Here is a 13,413-nt window from a genome sequence, read left to right on the forward strand (position 1 = left end):
AAAAAACACAAAAAACCAGTAGTTCTATGTGAAAAATTCAAATATCTATGTATCAAAACAGGCATAGGATCAATTAAGGAAATATTTAAATCTTTTTTTTTTTTTTACCAAAGGTTAATATCTTTTAACCAAAGGTTAATATCTTCTACAAAGCAATAGGGAAAAGATGACCACCTAAGAGAAAAGGTACAAAATATCCTTCTTAAAAATAAGAAATGCAAATGGCCAATATGTAAATGGAGGGAAATGGTCACTCAGTAAATATTTTAAAAACTTAAACAATTACGCTTTAAAAAATTATCAAGTTGATAACAAGCAGTTGGACTGCCTGGGTTGAACCGTCACTGACTAGCTGTGTGACTTTAGGCAAGTTATTTAAATTTATTAAACCTCAGTTTCCTCATCTGTAAAGTGGGCATGGCAATAGTACTTTCCTCTCAGGATTGTTGTGAGAACTGAATAAGAGAAATGACCAGCACTTGGTATGGTGCTTGGAGGTGACAGCACTTATCAGAGTTAGCTACTAGCATTAGAAATAATGCAATGAGAATGTGCTGCTGGTGGCTGTGTACTCCCATCAGCAAGAGATTTGGCCACAGAGGTTAAGGGCAATCGCTTCTGGGAATTTATCCTAAGGACATAGAGATACGGATAAGAAGGTCCATAATAGCGTTCTTTGGTAAAGAAAAATTTGAAACAAATCAGAGTGGTTTAAATAAATTATGATTAATTCATGTGAAGGACTGATACTTTTATGTAACAGATGGTGTGTATTTTGCCATGACACACACGGGTTTCCACTCCACTGATGCCATTCCAGTCAAAAGTGGCTGGGCATGACCCGGGAATTCTTCATGACTGCTTGCTACAGACCTGACCAGTGCCTGACATATATGAGTGGCCCCTGTGAAGCAGGCACCCTGGGCCCTAGAACACTCTTGAACTTCATTGGCTCTACCAGGTTCAAGGGAATCCAAAACCCCAAGATCTAACACAGGCCCCTACAGGCTCTGGATTCATGGGGTGAATAGAAACTCAGTGAGGAATCCCCAAACTGCAGAAATACTCATTATGTCCCCTGAGCTCTCACTGACTGGGCTCCACCTTGGCCTGAGGACACGGCTATTGCAGTTGAGCCAGTAAGCACAAGGGAGTCCAAGACACGAGGTCCAGGAGTGCTCCTTTCTTCCTCCTCCTCCCCTCCCCAAGATCCTCTACTTCCTCTACCACCGGGATCTCACACTTTACAGCCTGACCTACAAATAGATTTTGCTGCAAATCCTGTAATTGATCCAGCCAATTAAGTCAGGAAATTCCTCTCTAAATTTAACATGTCCATCAATCTCATCCAAAATGGTGGCACGGATGTGGTGGGCTGAGGCTTTGAGGCTATTTTGATTTAATCCAGCCAAAACTACAGAGGGCTTCCCCCACCTCACAGATTTACTCATTTCTCAGTCAGTTCTGGTTTTATTAAACTCAGCAATGTAAGCACCTCATAAAATAATCTTCATCAATACTCCCCTGCTGGACTCACACATTTCCACTGTGGAAGTGCTGCCGATTAGAGCTGCTAAGGCAATGGGCAGAAATCTCCTGTTGTATTGCCTTTGGTGTACTTGTGTCCCTACTTGTGAATCTGTGATCATCCCTCTTTTCCAACAAGGGTTTAGGGCAACGTGTGTATGTGGAGATTTACTCACAAATGGAAAGTTATCCTCTATTAAAGTCAAACTCTACTGGGGTCATCTCCCCCACCCTGAGAAGACCATCTGTCACCCCAGTGCATTGCTCTAATTGACCAGACCGGGCCAAGAGGAGCCCACACACATATGCACGAAGACGACGTTACATTTGGAGACTGGATATCATCTTTAATAATGCCACAGCCCAACATCCTTTTTGTTGCTGCAGCAGATTGTGATTGTGTGTGTACATGTGTGCGTTCCTGAACAGATGAGGGCCCAGCAGAGACTCCCACGCGGGTCTCAGCCAACAGCTCTGTTGAGCAGCAACTGGAAAGCCGTCTCCACTGGCCTCCCGCCTCCCTTCCTCCTGGGTCACCTTTCGTGCACTCTGATTGAAAGGCCGAGGAATGTGCCAGCCCAGATTAAAGGACTTCTCAGCACAGATCAGTCTCCAGCCCCCAGTCCTCACTGCCTCTGACCAGAGGGATGTCGCTGGGTAAAGCACAGACTGCTAGGCAAAGGTGGACAACCTGCTCCAGCCTTGGTCCCCATGTCACACTGGGGCAGCACCACAATGACCCAGCCCTGGGCAGAGAATCCAGACCTACTGGGGTCATTTGACTAGTTTCTTTCAGAGATAATCAGGATGTAGCCCAGGCCCTTCCTGGGGCCAGCCAAAGAGGGGCACACTCGGCCCCTGATAGCTACACGGGCTGTCATTTCCAACCCAAACCTAAAAGCCTGCCCTCCTGCCATCTCCACTCTCCAATTCCCTCACACGCCTAGTAGGTCCACAGCCCAGACATGGGAGGGGAGATCAGCATGACGGTGGGTTCCAAGGAGGCCATGAGAGACCCGGGCTGAGCTGGAACTGCAGCCGTGTGCCAGCCTGAAGCCAGCCCTTTCCCCCATGGTCACCGCCAGCCAGAGCTCTTTGAAGCCAGATGGGACCCCACAAGGCAAGGCAGCAAGTTCTTGGCCTAGTGCAGAGGGAGAAAACCAAACTGGCTCCACCGTCCCACCTCCACCTGCTCTGTGCCTTAGGAAGGCAAGGAGCCCAAGTCCCCAGGACAGTGGTATCAGCTGTTGGGGAAGCACCGTTGTCCAGGTGAGGCCTCAGGCCGGAAGCTGTGTTTGTTCAGTGGACTCGGGTAGTAGGTGGTCGTGTACACATTGGTCTGCTGCAATGGGTAGAAGTTGGCTCTGTCATCGGGGATCAGGTTATTCTTATTCAGGGTCTGTGGGAGAAGGAAAGAACAAGAGAGGAAGGGGTGAAGGGAGAGACGGGGAAAGAGGACAGGCCAGAGCAAGGAAGTCAGGAGCCAGTCAATGAGAGAACGTCTGGCTGCTGACACAGTGTTCTGCCCACCATGCCACTGCTCTCTCCCGAGTGCCCAGCCTAGTTATGTCCTGCGTAGGGCCAGGACCACTGCACCCTTCACCCTGCCCTCTGCTTCTCCGAGAGGACTCCCACCTTGAATTCCATGGGTGTGTACTTCTCATTCTTGGGGGCACCCCCGCCCTTGTAATGCAGGTGGTTGGGGGTGGCAGGATGGACGAGCGTGGACTCCTGGGACTGGTGCCGGCAGTGCTGGCAGTACAGGTACACCGCCAAGGTCAGCAGCCCAGAGCCCACGAAGCAGGAGATGCCTGTGGCCACCAGGTGGAGGAGACTGAACGCTGGGAGAGGGAAGAGACAAGAGGTAAGGAAAGGGCCACTGTGAAGACCCCCAACTGCCCCCCAATAGGAGGCCCTGAGACATAAAGGGAAGGGCTTTGAAGCCAGGGTCATCAGAAACAGGAAGGTTGCGTGGCCTGTCACCAGGGGCCTGTCTCACAGGACCACCTGTGGCTTGGGTCGGAGGAGGCAGCCAGTGGTGTGGAGTTGGGTGACTCTTCTTGAATACAGACTTGACCACCACTTCTTAGCTGAGGGGCATGGATGGAATTGCCCAGACTCTCCTACACGTGGTCTAAAGCAGTGCGGGACCTCAACAACGTTTGTGGGTCTGGAGCGAGAAGTGGAGAGACTCCAGGTTTCAGAGTAGGTGGGTCTCCTCCTTGGGGAGGGGGGGGGGGCGTGGATCATCATGAGGTGGGGCAGGTTCCTTTTACCTCCACAGCCAGTGGTCTCATCCACACTGGAGGCAGGCAGGATCACTGCAGGAAGACAAGCAGAGTGGGTGTAAGAGGCAGGGAGCAGAGGACGTGAGTCCCTCCAGGGCGGTGTGTGTTGGTGTGTGTCTCGGAGGACCCCTGGGTCAGCGCCGACCTGTGGGACTGCACCTGGGGACCTTCATTTCCCTTGGTCTCCCCCCAGGCCCCACCTCTGAGAAAGGTAGGCCCATCCGTCAAATGAGGAAGTGCAAAGGCCCAAAGTGTGCGAACCTCCCACCCCGGCATTTCATCCTGCACCCCGCAGGATGCTTCAGAAGGGGAAGGAAGCTGGGGCTCAGGGCAGGAAGGGTTGGTGTGAAGGCGCTGGCTCGGAGACCTACCGGGCATCTCCCGGATACTTCAGAAGGGGAAGGAAGCTGGGGCTCGGGGCAGGAAGGGTTGGTGTGAAGGCGCTGGCTCCGAGACCTACCGGGCATCTCCCTGGAGGGGCAGGGGCGGCTCTGGCTGCTGTTTCCAGCACAAGTGCTGGGCCCGGGGACCAGCTCCTCGCAGTACCGGCCACGGCTTTGGACTCCATCCTCTGTGCACGCACTCCACTCAGACCATGGCGACCAGCCTTCTGTGTGTTGTGGGTTGGGATGAGGTTAACCACCCAGACCCCCTTAGTGGGGATGCGCAGGCTCCGCATTGCTCCCCAGGCCCTGCCAGATGCACTTCGTACCTGGGCAGGCCTGTGTGGCACACAGCGCCTCCTCCGTGTGCAGCCCGAGACAGATGTCCTCGCCCGGAGAGGGGGCGGGGCTGCTGCAGGAACGGGTGCGTTGATAGTGGCCGCCACCGCAGGAGGCTGAGCATGGGGACCAAGAGGTCCAGCAGGACCAGGCACCCCGCACTGCAAGGCGATGGGGTGGGTGAAGAGGGGCTGCAGGTGCAGGCATGGCCCAAGACAGTCTTCTACCCCAACCCAGGCTAGGCCTCTCAGGGCCACACTGCCCTCAACATCGGCCCTGACCCAGCCCTACAGTCCACTGTTAGGGAGTCCCCCTCCCCTCAGGGGTGGCAGGAGAAATGCAGGCTGCAGAGGGGACACCAAAAACCAACTTCGCCTCAAATCAAGCTCCTTGTCTAGCTAACCCATTAAAGGAGAGAAAACAGCGACACGGAGGATGAGGAAATGCCCTGGTCCCTGCGAGTAGCTGCCGTGTCCATGTTCAGGGCAGAAAATTGCTCTGGGGGCCCTGTACAGAGTTGGCAGGGAGGAGAGGTCTCCAAGCAGGAGTTAGTTGTAGCCTGGGGAGGCCTGGGAGTCTCCCCGATGGGGGTTCCCTGGGCGAGGGGTTCCCTGGGCCAAGATTCCTTAGTGGAGGGTTACCTGGACAAGCTTGGGGGTTGCAGTCCTGGTACTCGGCAGCGTCACCCACGCACGGCAGGCCCCCGTTGCGGGGCTCCGGGTTTGTGCATGTTCTCTTGCGGACGCGGAAGCCCAGCTCACAGTCTCGGGAGCAGGAGGTCCACGGGCCCCAGGCGGCCCAGCCCCCGCTCACCGTGTGCGGGGAGGTGCCCCCGCTGCGCAGGAGCTCCTCCACCAAGGCTGGGGGGATACAGGGGGGCTGGCCTCAGCCACAGAGGGCTCCCACGGCAGCCCAAACGCCTCCCGCCTTCTTCCAAACCGCACATCCCCTCCCTGCCCCCTCCTCCCCCAGCTCTCACTCCCGGCCCCGCCCCATCGCTCTGGGCCTGGGAGGGAGGGTGGCGGGTGGGGAGACGCAGGGCTGTACCGTCCGTGTCGCAGGCTCCAGAGCCGTCCGCGGGGCAGGTTCGGGTCTCCGTCCTCCTCCGGCCAAACTGCAGCCCGTGGGGGTCGGCCAGCGGCGCGCGGCACGTGAAGCGGAAGCGCTGCTCCTGCCGCGCCCCGCCCTGGGTCACGTTCACCGGTAGCCAGGGCGTCCACGGCGTGTTGCGCCGCACTTCGGGGCAGCCTTCATGGTTGCAAGTCTTGAACTCCTTCGGGAGGAGGACTGGTGCTGTTGCACAGCCTCGCAGCCCCAGGCCTGTCCCGCGCTCCGCCCCCCGCCCCTTCTCTGCACTCCCCTTGGCTCGAGGTCCAGGCATCCCGCGTCCGCCCCCGGCCCGGCCCTCACCACGCCGCAGCCCGGGCAGGAGTTGCCGTTCTCACAGGCCCGACGCCGCGATTGCACACCGCTCCCACAGTGGCTGCTGCACTTGCTCCAGGAGCCCCAGGATGCCCAGAAGATGGGCACCGGGCAAGGCGTGTTTTCGTTACAGAACCTGACGGGGAGAGGGGGAGGAGTCGTTACTCTAGGGAACGGGCACCCCTTTCCCTATGAGAGGTCACTGAGATTGCGAGACTGGGAAAACGAGGGTCCACTGGACCACCTGGAGAATCCAGGCCACCTTCTAGGGGGCCCGGGAAGTCGGCGACCTCGGGGCTGGCTTGTCGCAGAAACCAACAGCCACGCCCTAGCTCACCGTTCCTCCCGGCTCTTGCCCACGCAGATGCGGCCCCCGTGGCGTGGAGCAGGGTTGCTGCAACTTCGCTGGCGGACCTGGAATCCAATCCCACAGGAGGTGCTGCATAGGGCCCACGATGACCACGGTGTCCACGCCCCGTTCCTGGTGGGGCCGGAGGGGATAGAGACAAATGACCCTCTGAGCTCTAGCTTCTCAGATCTAATCACATCTGCACAGGTGGATTTTGTATTGTTGTCAGGAAGTGCGATTGACAGGAGATAGTTCCTAACCAGGCCTTCTCAGGAATGACTTATTCATTCATTTGTTCACTCCTCAAACATGCATTGAGAGCCTTCTTCCATATATCAGGCTGTGCTTAGGGTTAGAGCACAAAGATATACCCACATGGCCTCTACTCGCAGGGGAAAAGGACATATTCTCTAGAGAAGGCCTTTGCCATCTGCAACCTTTGTTTCAGCCTTGTTGGTTGGCAGACCCTGGTATTCAAACCCATGCTCTCTCCCCCGTTCTACTGCACATGCTTTGCTCCAACCTCAAGACACCACCCACTCTTGTCTCCTTTGCCCCTAATTTTCAAATTTTGGCACTACCAATTACTGGCTGTTTAAGGCTGGGCAAATTACCAAAACCACCTGTGCCTCATCATACTCTTATCTTTAAAGTAAGGATAATGATTGTATTCCTACACCATGAGGTTGTGATGGTTAAATTAATAAATGTAGTGTATATAAAATTATTTTAAGAGTGTCAAGAATTATGGGTTATTTCTTTTAATCACTTTAGGGAGTCCTCAGGTAGTAGGCAGTGTGCAAGCTCTCTCTCTCTCTCTTTCTCTCTCTCTCTAAATATATATATAATATGATCTCATTTAACCCTCCCAACAACCTTCAGGGTGGGCACTGTAACCCTCATTTAGAGAAGCTCAGAGTGGTTAGGTAGCTACAACTATCCCATGCTATCCTGTTTGGGACTGCAAGGCTTATTGAGGATATGATCTGGCTAGGGATAACCCCCACGCCTCTTTGTATGAAGAGCACCGCAAGGCAGAAAGTTCTCTCCCACTGGAGTGGAAACTCTCCCAGGGCTCATGTTTCCTGCCTCAGACATCAGCCACCTGTCCAGTGCCCTGCACAGCCCTGAAGTGTTTTCTGTCCCTTAGTGCAAACAGCTGGCTGGGGATGCCCCGTTCCCTCCATCCCCCCTCCCCCATTCCAAGGCCACCGCCAGCAAGCCCTGCGTCTTCACATACCTGGAGCAGTTGGCAACGTGGATGGCTGGCCCCAGGCAGTCACAGCCCCCACAGCGGGGTCGGGGGGAGTCACAGGCCCGGGCCCGACACAGGCAAGAACCTGAGTTGTCCCCATCTAAGTGCTCACACGGTTGCCATGGTGACCATGGGCCGAAGCCCCCATCCCGAGTCACATTTCGCACCTGAAGACACACACCAGGAGCAGGACCCTGTCACACAAGGCAGGGGCAGGGAAGGTACAAGGTCCCAGGGCTGTGGGGACACTGATGGAGAGTCAGGGCCTGAATTCGGGGGAAGAGGTCCCTGGTGGGGGGTACAAAAGGGTTCTCACAGGACATGCTGTGATGTTCTGGGTCCAGAGGCTCATGTTGGAGCTGTCCTCAAGCGTGCTGCAACGTTGCTGCTTCCCGTCCCAGCCACAGTACGGGTCCCGTGCCCCCAGGCATGCCCTGCCAGACAGAGGTCCAGAGACTCAAGCCCACTGGACTCCCACCATCACCTGCATCCCAAGAATACACCTGGACACTCTCCTCTGGGCACTTCTTTCATTCAGTTGTCCTCCACAATAATAACAAAGTTCACTGAGTACTTACTGTGTGCCAGGCATCGTTTTAAGCACTTTAGAAGCATGAATTAACTCAATACAACAACTCAATGCAGAAGGTACTCTTATTATCTTCATGTTACATGGAGGAAACCCAGAGCCGACCATGGACTCACACTATGGTGCTCCAGAACCCACACACTTAGCCAAGAGATTACTGCCTTCCCTGAGTCTGGGTGCCCCACAGTCCTCATCTAGGGCCACAGGTGAAGATGTGGTGAACAGAAATCCAAAGAGGTAGTTCCTCCCTGCTAGACACTGTGATTATAGTGATGGAAAGGACCTTACAGATGATCTGGCCCAGTGGTTCTCAACCCTGGCTGCACATTAGAATCACTAAAGGAACTTTTTAAAAAAATTTCCTTCATTAAAAAAAAATAGTAGTTATTTATTTATTTGGCTGCGCCGGGTCTTAGTTGCGGCGTGAGAGATCTCTGTTGCGGAATGCGGGCTCTTAGTTGAGGCATGTGGGATCTAGTTCCCTGTCCAGGGATCGAACCCAGGCCCTCTGCACTGGGAGTGCAGTCTTAACCACTGGACTACCAGGGAAGTCCCTAAAGGATCTTTTTTAAAAATACTGATACATGGGCCCACCCCAGACAAGAATTTCTGGGTGGGTGGGCTGGGGATTTAAAAGCTTGAGGGGGGGGGCTTCCCTGGTGGCACAGTGGCTGAGAGTCCACCTGCCGATGCAGGGGATGCGGGTTCGTGCCCTGGTCCAGGAAGATCCCACATGCCGCAGAGTGGCTGGGCCCGTGAGTCATGGCCGCTGAGCCTGCGCATCCGGAGCCTGTGCTCCGCAACAGGAGAGGCCACAGCAGTGAGAGGCCCACGTACCGCAAAAAACAAAAATGCTTGAGGGTGATTCTAATGGGAGCCAGACTGAGAACCACTGGGATCCATAAAACAACCTTTTCATTGTACAACGGAAGAAACAGTCACAGAGAAGGGAACAGGCGTTTCCCCAGGATCACGCAAACTGTACGTGGCAGAACTGAGGCTAGAACCTAGACCTCCCCACCACACTCTTCCCCCATGCACCTGCTTCCCAGCTGGAGGCTGTGTCTTACTTCACACACTGAGTGAACGTGAGCCCGTGCCTCAAAACACAGGTGCAGGGTCAGGGGACACCTGGGCATAGTCCAGGGTCACCTGGGCATCCACACGTTTGTGCTGCTCAGCAGCAGGACCCAGAGGCCAATGCACTGGCATCATAAGAATGAGCTCAGGCTGGGATGAGCCAGGGGTCACATCCCAGGTCCCCATTTTTCCTAGGCAGCTCTATCTCAAATGAGCCCGGAGAGGTAACGGTTCACACGCTGATGCATGTCCCAAAGCCCCCACTTCTCATAACCTAGGCTCCTCTCTTCCCTTTTTACTTCTGACTTAGTCATTGTATCCTCTACAGTTTTTAACAACAACAACAAGAGTTAAATCTCTACTGGTAAGACTCCAAGGAGGGGAAAAACAATATGGGAATTGTGGAATCAGGATTTGCTGTCCATTGCTAAGTAAACAGAATATCAGATTCTGGAGCCCGAAGGAAGTTCCCTCCAATACCCAGAGAGCCCACTGCCAACCTCAGGGGATTCGCTGGGTCCCTTCTGCCTCCTTTCGCCAATTTCCACCCTCTCTGGCCAGGTCTGGCTGCTCTACAGCAGTGGGCCTGCTGCAGAGGGTCTAGGCGAGCACTGAGAGTGAGAGTGAGGCAGTAACTGGAGGTTAGAAAGCAGAAGAAGTTTGGGGTTAAGGAGGTGCTGGATGACAAAGAGGGTGGGGGAGCCCATGCGATGACATGAGTCTGCAGAGGGATTTTCCTTTGGCCAAAGGGGCTAAGGCTGCCCAGGGCTAAAGGGATACACAAAGGAGTCAAGGGGCTGCCCCTTTTGGTGTCTTCAGGATAGAATCTTTCTTTTCTCTTGAAACTTCAGGCAAAGTCACCTGTCAGGTGAGTTCTTTATTTTCAGTGAGTTCAATAGACCAAAGAGAAAAGAGGTTATACAGAGACCTTATAAAGAAGAGGGTGGGGCTTCCCTGGTGGCTCAGTGGTTGAGAGTCTGCCTGCCAATGCAGGGGACGCGGGTTCGAGCCCTGGTCCGGGAAGATCCCACATGCTGTGGAGCAACTAAGCCCGTGCGCTACAACTACTGAGCCTGCACTCTAGAGCCCGTGAGCCACAACTACTGAGCCCATGTGCCACGACTACTGAAGCCTGCATGCGTACAGCCCGTGCTCCGCAATAAGAGAAGCCACCGCAATGAGAAGCCTGCGCACCGCAGTGAAGAGTAGCCCCCGCTCATGACCTCCGATAAAGGAGGTGATGCGTGGGGTTTCAGTGAGCGACAGCCTCGCTGGACCCCAGTAAACATACCCTGGCCCACCTGGGAATCCAGAACACTCATCTGTTTCTCAAGACTATGTTTCCATTTTATTCTCTCAAGGACAATTTGTGTGAATTATACAACGTACGGGTGCTCGTATTTTCATTTGGGATCAATGGTTTGATTTAGCTGTGTTTCGCCAGCAAATACATCAAACTAGACATCATAGGACTGAATACAATACATGCGCAAAAGTAGTCTCAGCATCCTGTGGTTTTGAGGTTCTGCTTACTGGCTGACATTTGGGTCAAATTTGCTGCTAGCAGATTCAGCCAATCAGAACTCAGTAAAGCCCACTCCTGAGTGTATTTCCCTCAGTTCTCAGAAATGGGCATCAAACTCTAGAAGCATTGATACGGCACTTTATAAGCAACATAGATTAAATAGCTTAAAAAAAAACTAGCCATGATGAGTGATTAATAATAATAATAATATATACATATATACGATTCTATCCATCAAAAACAAACGTCTGCCAGTAGGGAGAATGGATGAGAGCAGATAATTTGAACTGATCTACACAAGATAAAAACAGAAGATTCTGGAGGAATGCAATTTGCCTCGTGCTACTTCTTTCAACTAGGGCCTAACCAGTTCTAGAACAGTTGTTCCCAGTCTTGACAACAAATTAGAATCTCCTGGGGATCTTTTAAAAGGCTTAAGCAAACGAAACAAAAATCCCTCCTATTTCCGGGCCTTCTGGACTGGAGTAAGCCCAGGCACCAGAGTCTTTGAAACACTCCTCAGATGATTGCAATGAACAGCATTAGAACTGTTCCAGGGCCACTTTTGTCAGGGTTCTCAAGCCAAGAGATGAAGTGCCTTGTCTTTCCAATCCATGACAGGATAAGAAAAGAGTGAAGAAAAACACAGAGTAGATGCTGGCCCCAGCCCCTCACTCAGGATCCCTTGCCCTCAGCCTCTCCTGCTCACAATTCTCCCAGAGAAGAAAGAGGAGACCAGATTCTCCATGGACACGCCTGCCCTGCCCTGCCCCAGTCCTGGCCGCCTGAGGGGACCTGTGAGACCCCCCTGGCACCAGCGCCTGAGCTCTTTTCTTCTCCACATTTGCTGCTTTTGGCCAAAGGCCACTCCAGAGCTTCCAGAGCAGAGAATGTTCTTAAGAAAATTAAAGCTCCAAGCACAGGAGAGTGAAAGTGTCTCTGACTATAGGAGTGGGTGGCAGTTTAGAGTTCCTTTCATAAAAGCAGCCATCAGACCAATAATATATCATCATGTCTTTTTTACTGCAGTGTCTCAAGCAGCCATTACAAAAGGCAACAGGTTCATTTCATGGGCTCTAAAGCAGGACAGAGATGGATGGTGAAATGTGCAAGCAGGCGGATTCCAGCACTGCAGTAGCAAGGGTTTCACAATGGGAGCTGTCCAGGGTGGAGCTTGGGAGCAAGTGGCCATTACTTAAGATGGTAGTGGAACGGGGCCCAGACCCCCTGCCAGGGAGGGAGGTTGGGATAAGCTGGCAATAAGGGGCCCCTCCCTCCAGGGCAGCATGAAAGGCGTGCTGGAAGGAGGAAGGGGGCAGTTCTCCATGCATAAAACACCTGCTTTGTAGAGCCAGTCAGCCATTCACTCGCTCTGCTTGTCCTCCTGTGAGCACCAGTCTCTCTGGCCAGGCCAGGGTCCTGGTCGTGCCCCATGGGGCTGAGGTTTGCCTGAGTGAAAGGAGGGTGCTGGAGACAAGCCCCTGGATTCTGGACAGAGGAGGGGGCCTGAAGGGGCCTCTGCTTAACCACCCTCAGCTTCCTGCCAGCTTTGGAAGGAATGAGGATAGACGCAGGAAAGGTCTCTCATGGGACACAGTAAAACCCCGTGACAAACTGCCTCACAACAGCATACATTCTGATATAGTGTGATGGGCAGTTGGCTCCCAGACTCCCGGAGCGCACAGCTTGCTGGCAGCACGGGCTTACTCTGGTCATTTTAGAACTTTGCAGTAACGAGACCGCACATTTTAGATCCACCTATAGCTTTATGGCAGGGTTTCCACTGTACATATCAAGGCCTCTTATCCCAAACTCAGGAAACCAAAAGTATCAGATGCCGCGCTGACCTCTGTCTACCTTGCTGTTCCACCTGGCCACGTTTCGCGAACTCCCTGTCCCCTGTCTGCAGCACCACGTGAATGGGGAAACGTCCGGCATTGTCCCTCCTCTCGTTCCACTGCAGACCCCATCACGTCATATCTGGCCTAGAGCCACAGCAGCTCACGCTGGCCAACCATCTGCCCCAAGACAATGCTGCTCGCCACTGTCTGATTGATCTTTGTAAGACACCTATTCACACTGCCCATCACACCACTCCCCCGTTCAAAGACCACTTCAGTGCCTCCAGTCACAGGATTCAAGTCAAAATCCTCCCTTGGCATTCTCAGCTGGCCTCAATCCACTTTCCAGTCCCATTCCCCACTCCTCTCCTGCACCAGCCTGCTCTCAGGCCAAGCAATCAATCAACTGCAGGATCAGTCATGTGTAGCAGGCCACTTTGTGGCTGGGGCTGGGCATGGCCCCCTGGTGGAGCATAAAAAATACTGGGACATTGGACTTGCCTTCAAGGATTTACAACCTCTTAAAGAACACGGTACATGTGAAAAGTTTAATAATGACACAGCAGTTAAAGAAGCACATAAGAGAGAAATGCCATGCTTCATTGCCAAGCAGTGCTGTCTGTATTCAGCGTCACAAATCCCGAGACTCCGGAGAGCGCAGGAGACTGGAGGGCCCCTAAATGCATTTGCGGAGATAAAAAAGGAATAAGGACACTAGCTACCAATGATGACTCGCTGGACTAGGCACTTCGTGAGCATTATTCCCGATCCTTACAGCTCCTCTGCCAAAAGTAAATACCATCTGCTTCGTCACA

General features: G+C 53.3%; 1 protein-coding gene across 1 annotated transcript in view; it reads right to left on the reverse strand.

Annotated features, from left to right (window-relative positions):
• Positions 1 to 1,860: 1,860 nt before the first annotated feature.
• Positions 1,861 to 13,413, reverse strand: part of SEMA5B (semaphorin 5B) — a 118,354-nt gene continuing 106,801 nt past the window's right edge. The window contains exons 12-22 of the mRNA XM_060009915.1: positions 7,880 to 7,997; positions 7,549 to 7,730; positions 6,297 to 6,440; positions 5,948 to 6,095; positions 5,585 to 5,810; positions 5,179 to 5,397; positions 4,528 to 4,698; positions 4,276 to 4,425; positions 3,804 to 3,848; positions 3,163 to 3,368; positions 1,861 to 2,926 (exon numbers count right to left, since the gene is read on the reverse strand). Of these exons, the coding sequence (XP_059865898.1) occupies positions 2,768 to 2,926; positions 3,163 to 3,368; positions 3,804 to 3,848; positions 4,276 to 4,425; positions 4,528 to 4,698; positions 5,179 to 5,397; positions 5,585 to 5,810; positions 5,948 to 6,095; positions 6,297 to 6,440; positions 7,549 to 7,730; positions 7,880 to 7,997 (1,768 nt within the window). The 3' untranslated portion in view covers positions 1,861 to 2,767. The remainder of the gene's footprint in view (positions 2,927 to 3,162; positions 3,369 to 3,803; positions 3,849 to 4,275; positions 4,426 to 4,527; positions 4,699 to 5,178; positions 5,398 to 5,584; positions 5,811 to 5,947; positions 6,096 to 6,296; positions 6,441 to 7,548; positions 7,731 to 7,879; positions 7,998 to 13,413) is intronic.

The sequence above is a fragment of the Delphinus delphis genome, chromosome 4 (assembly GCF_949987515.2).
Source record: "Delphinus delphis chromosome 4, mDelDel1.2, whole genome shotgun sequence".
Lineage (NCBI taxonomy): Eukaryota > Metazoa > Chordata > Mammalia > Artiodactyla > Delphinidae > Delphinus > Delphinus delphis.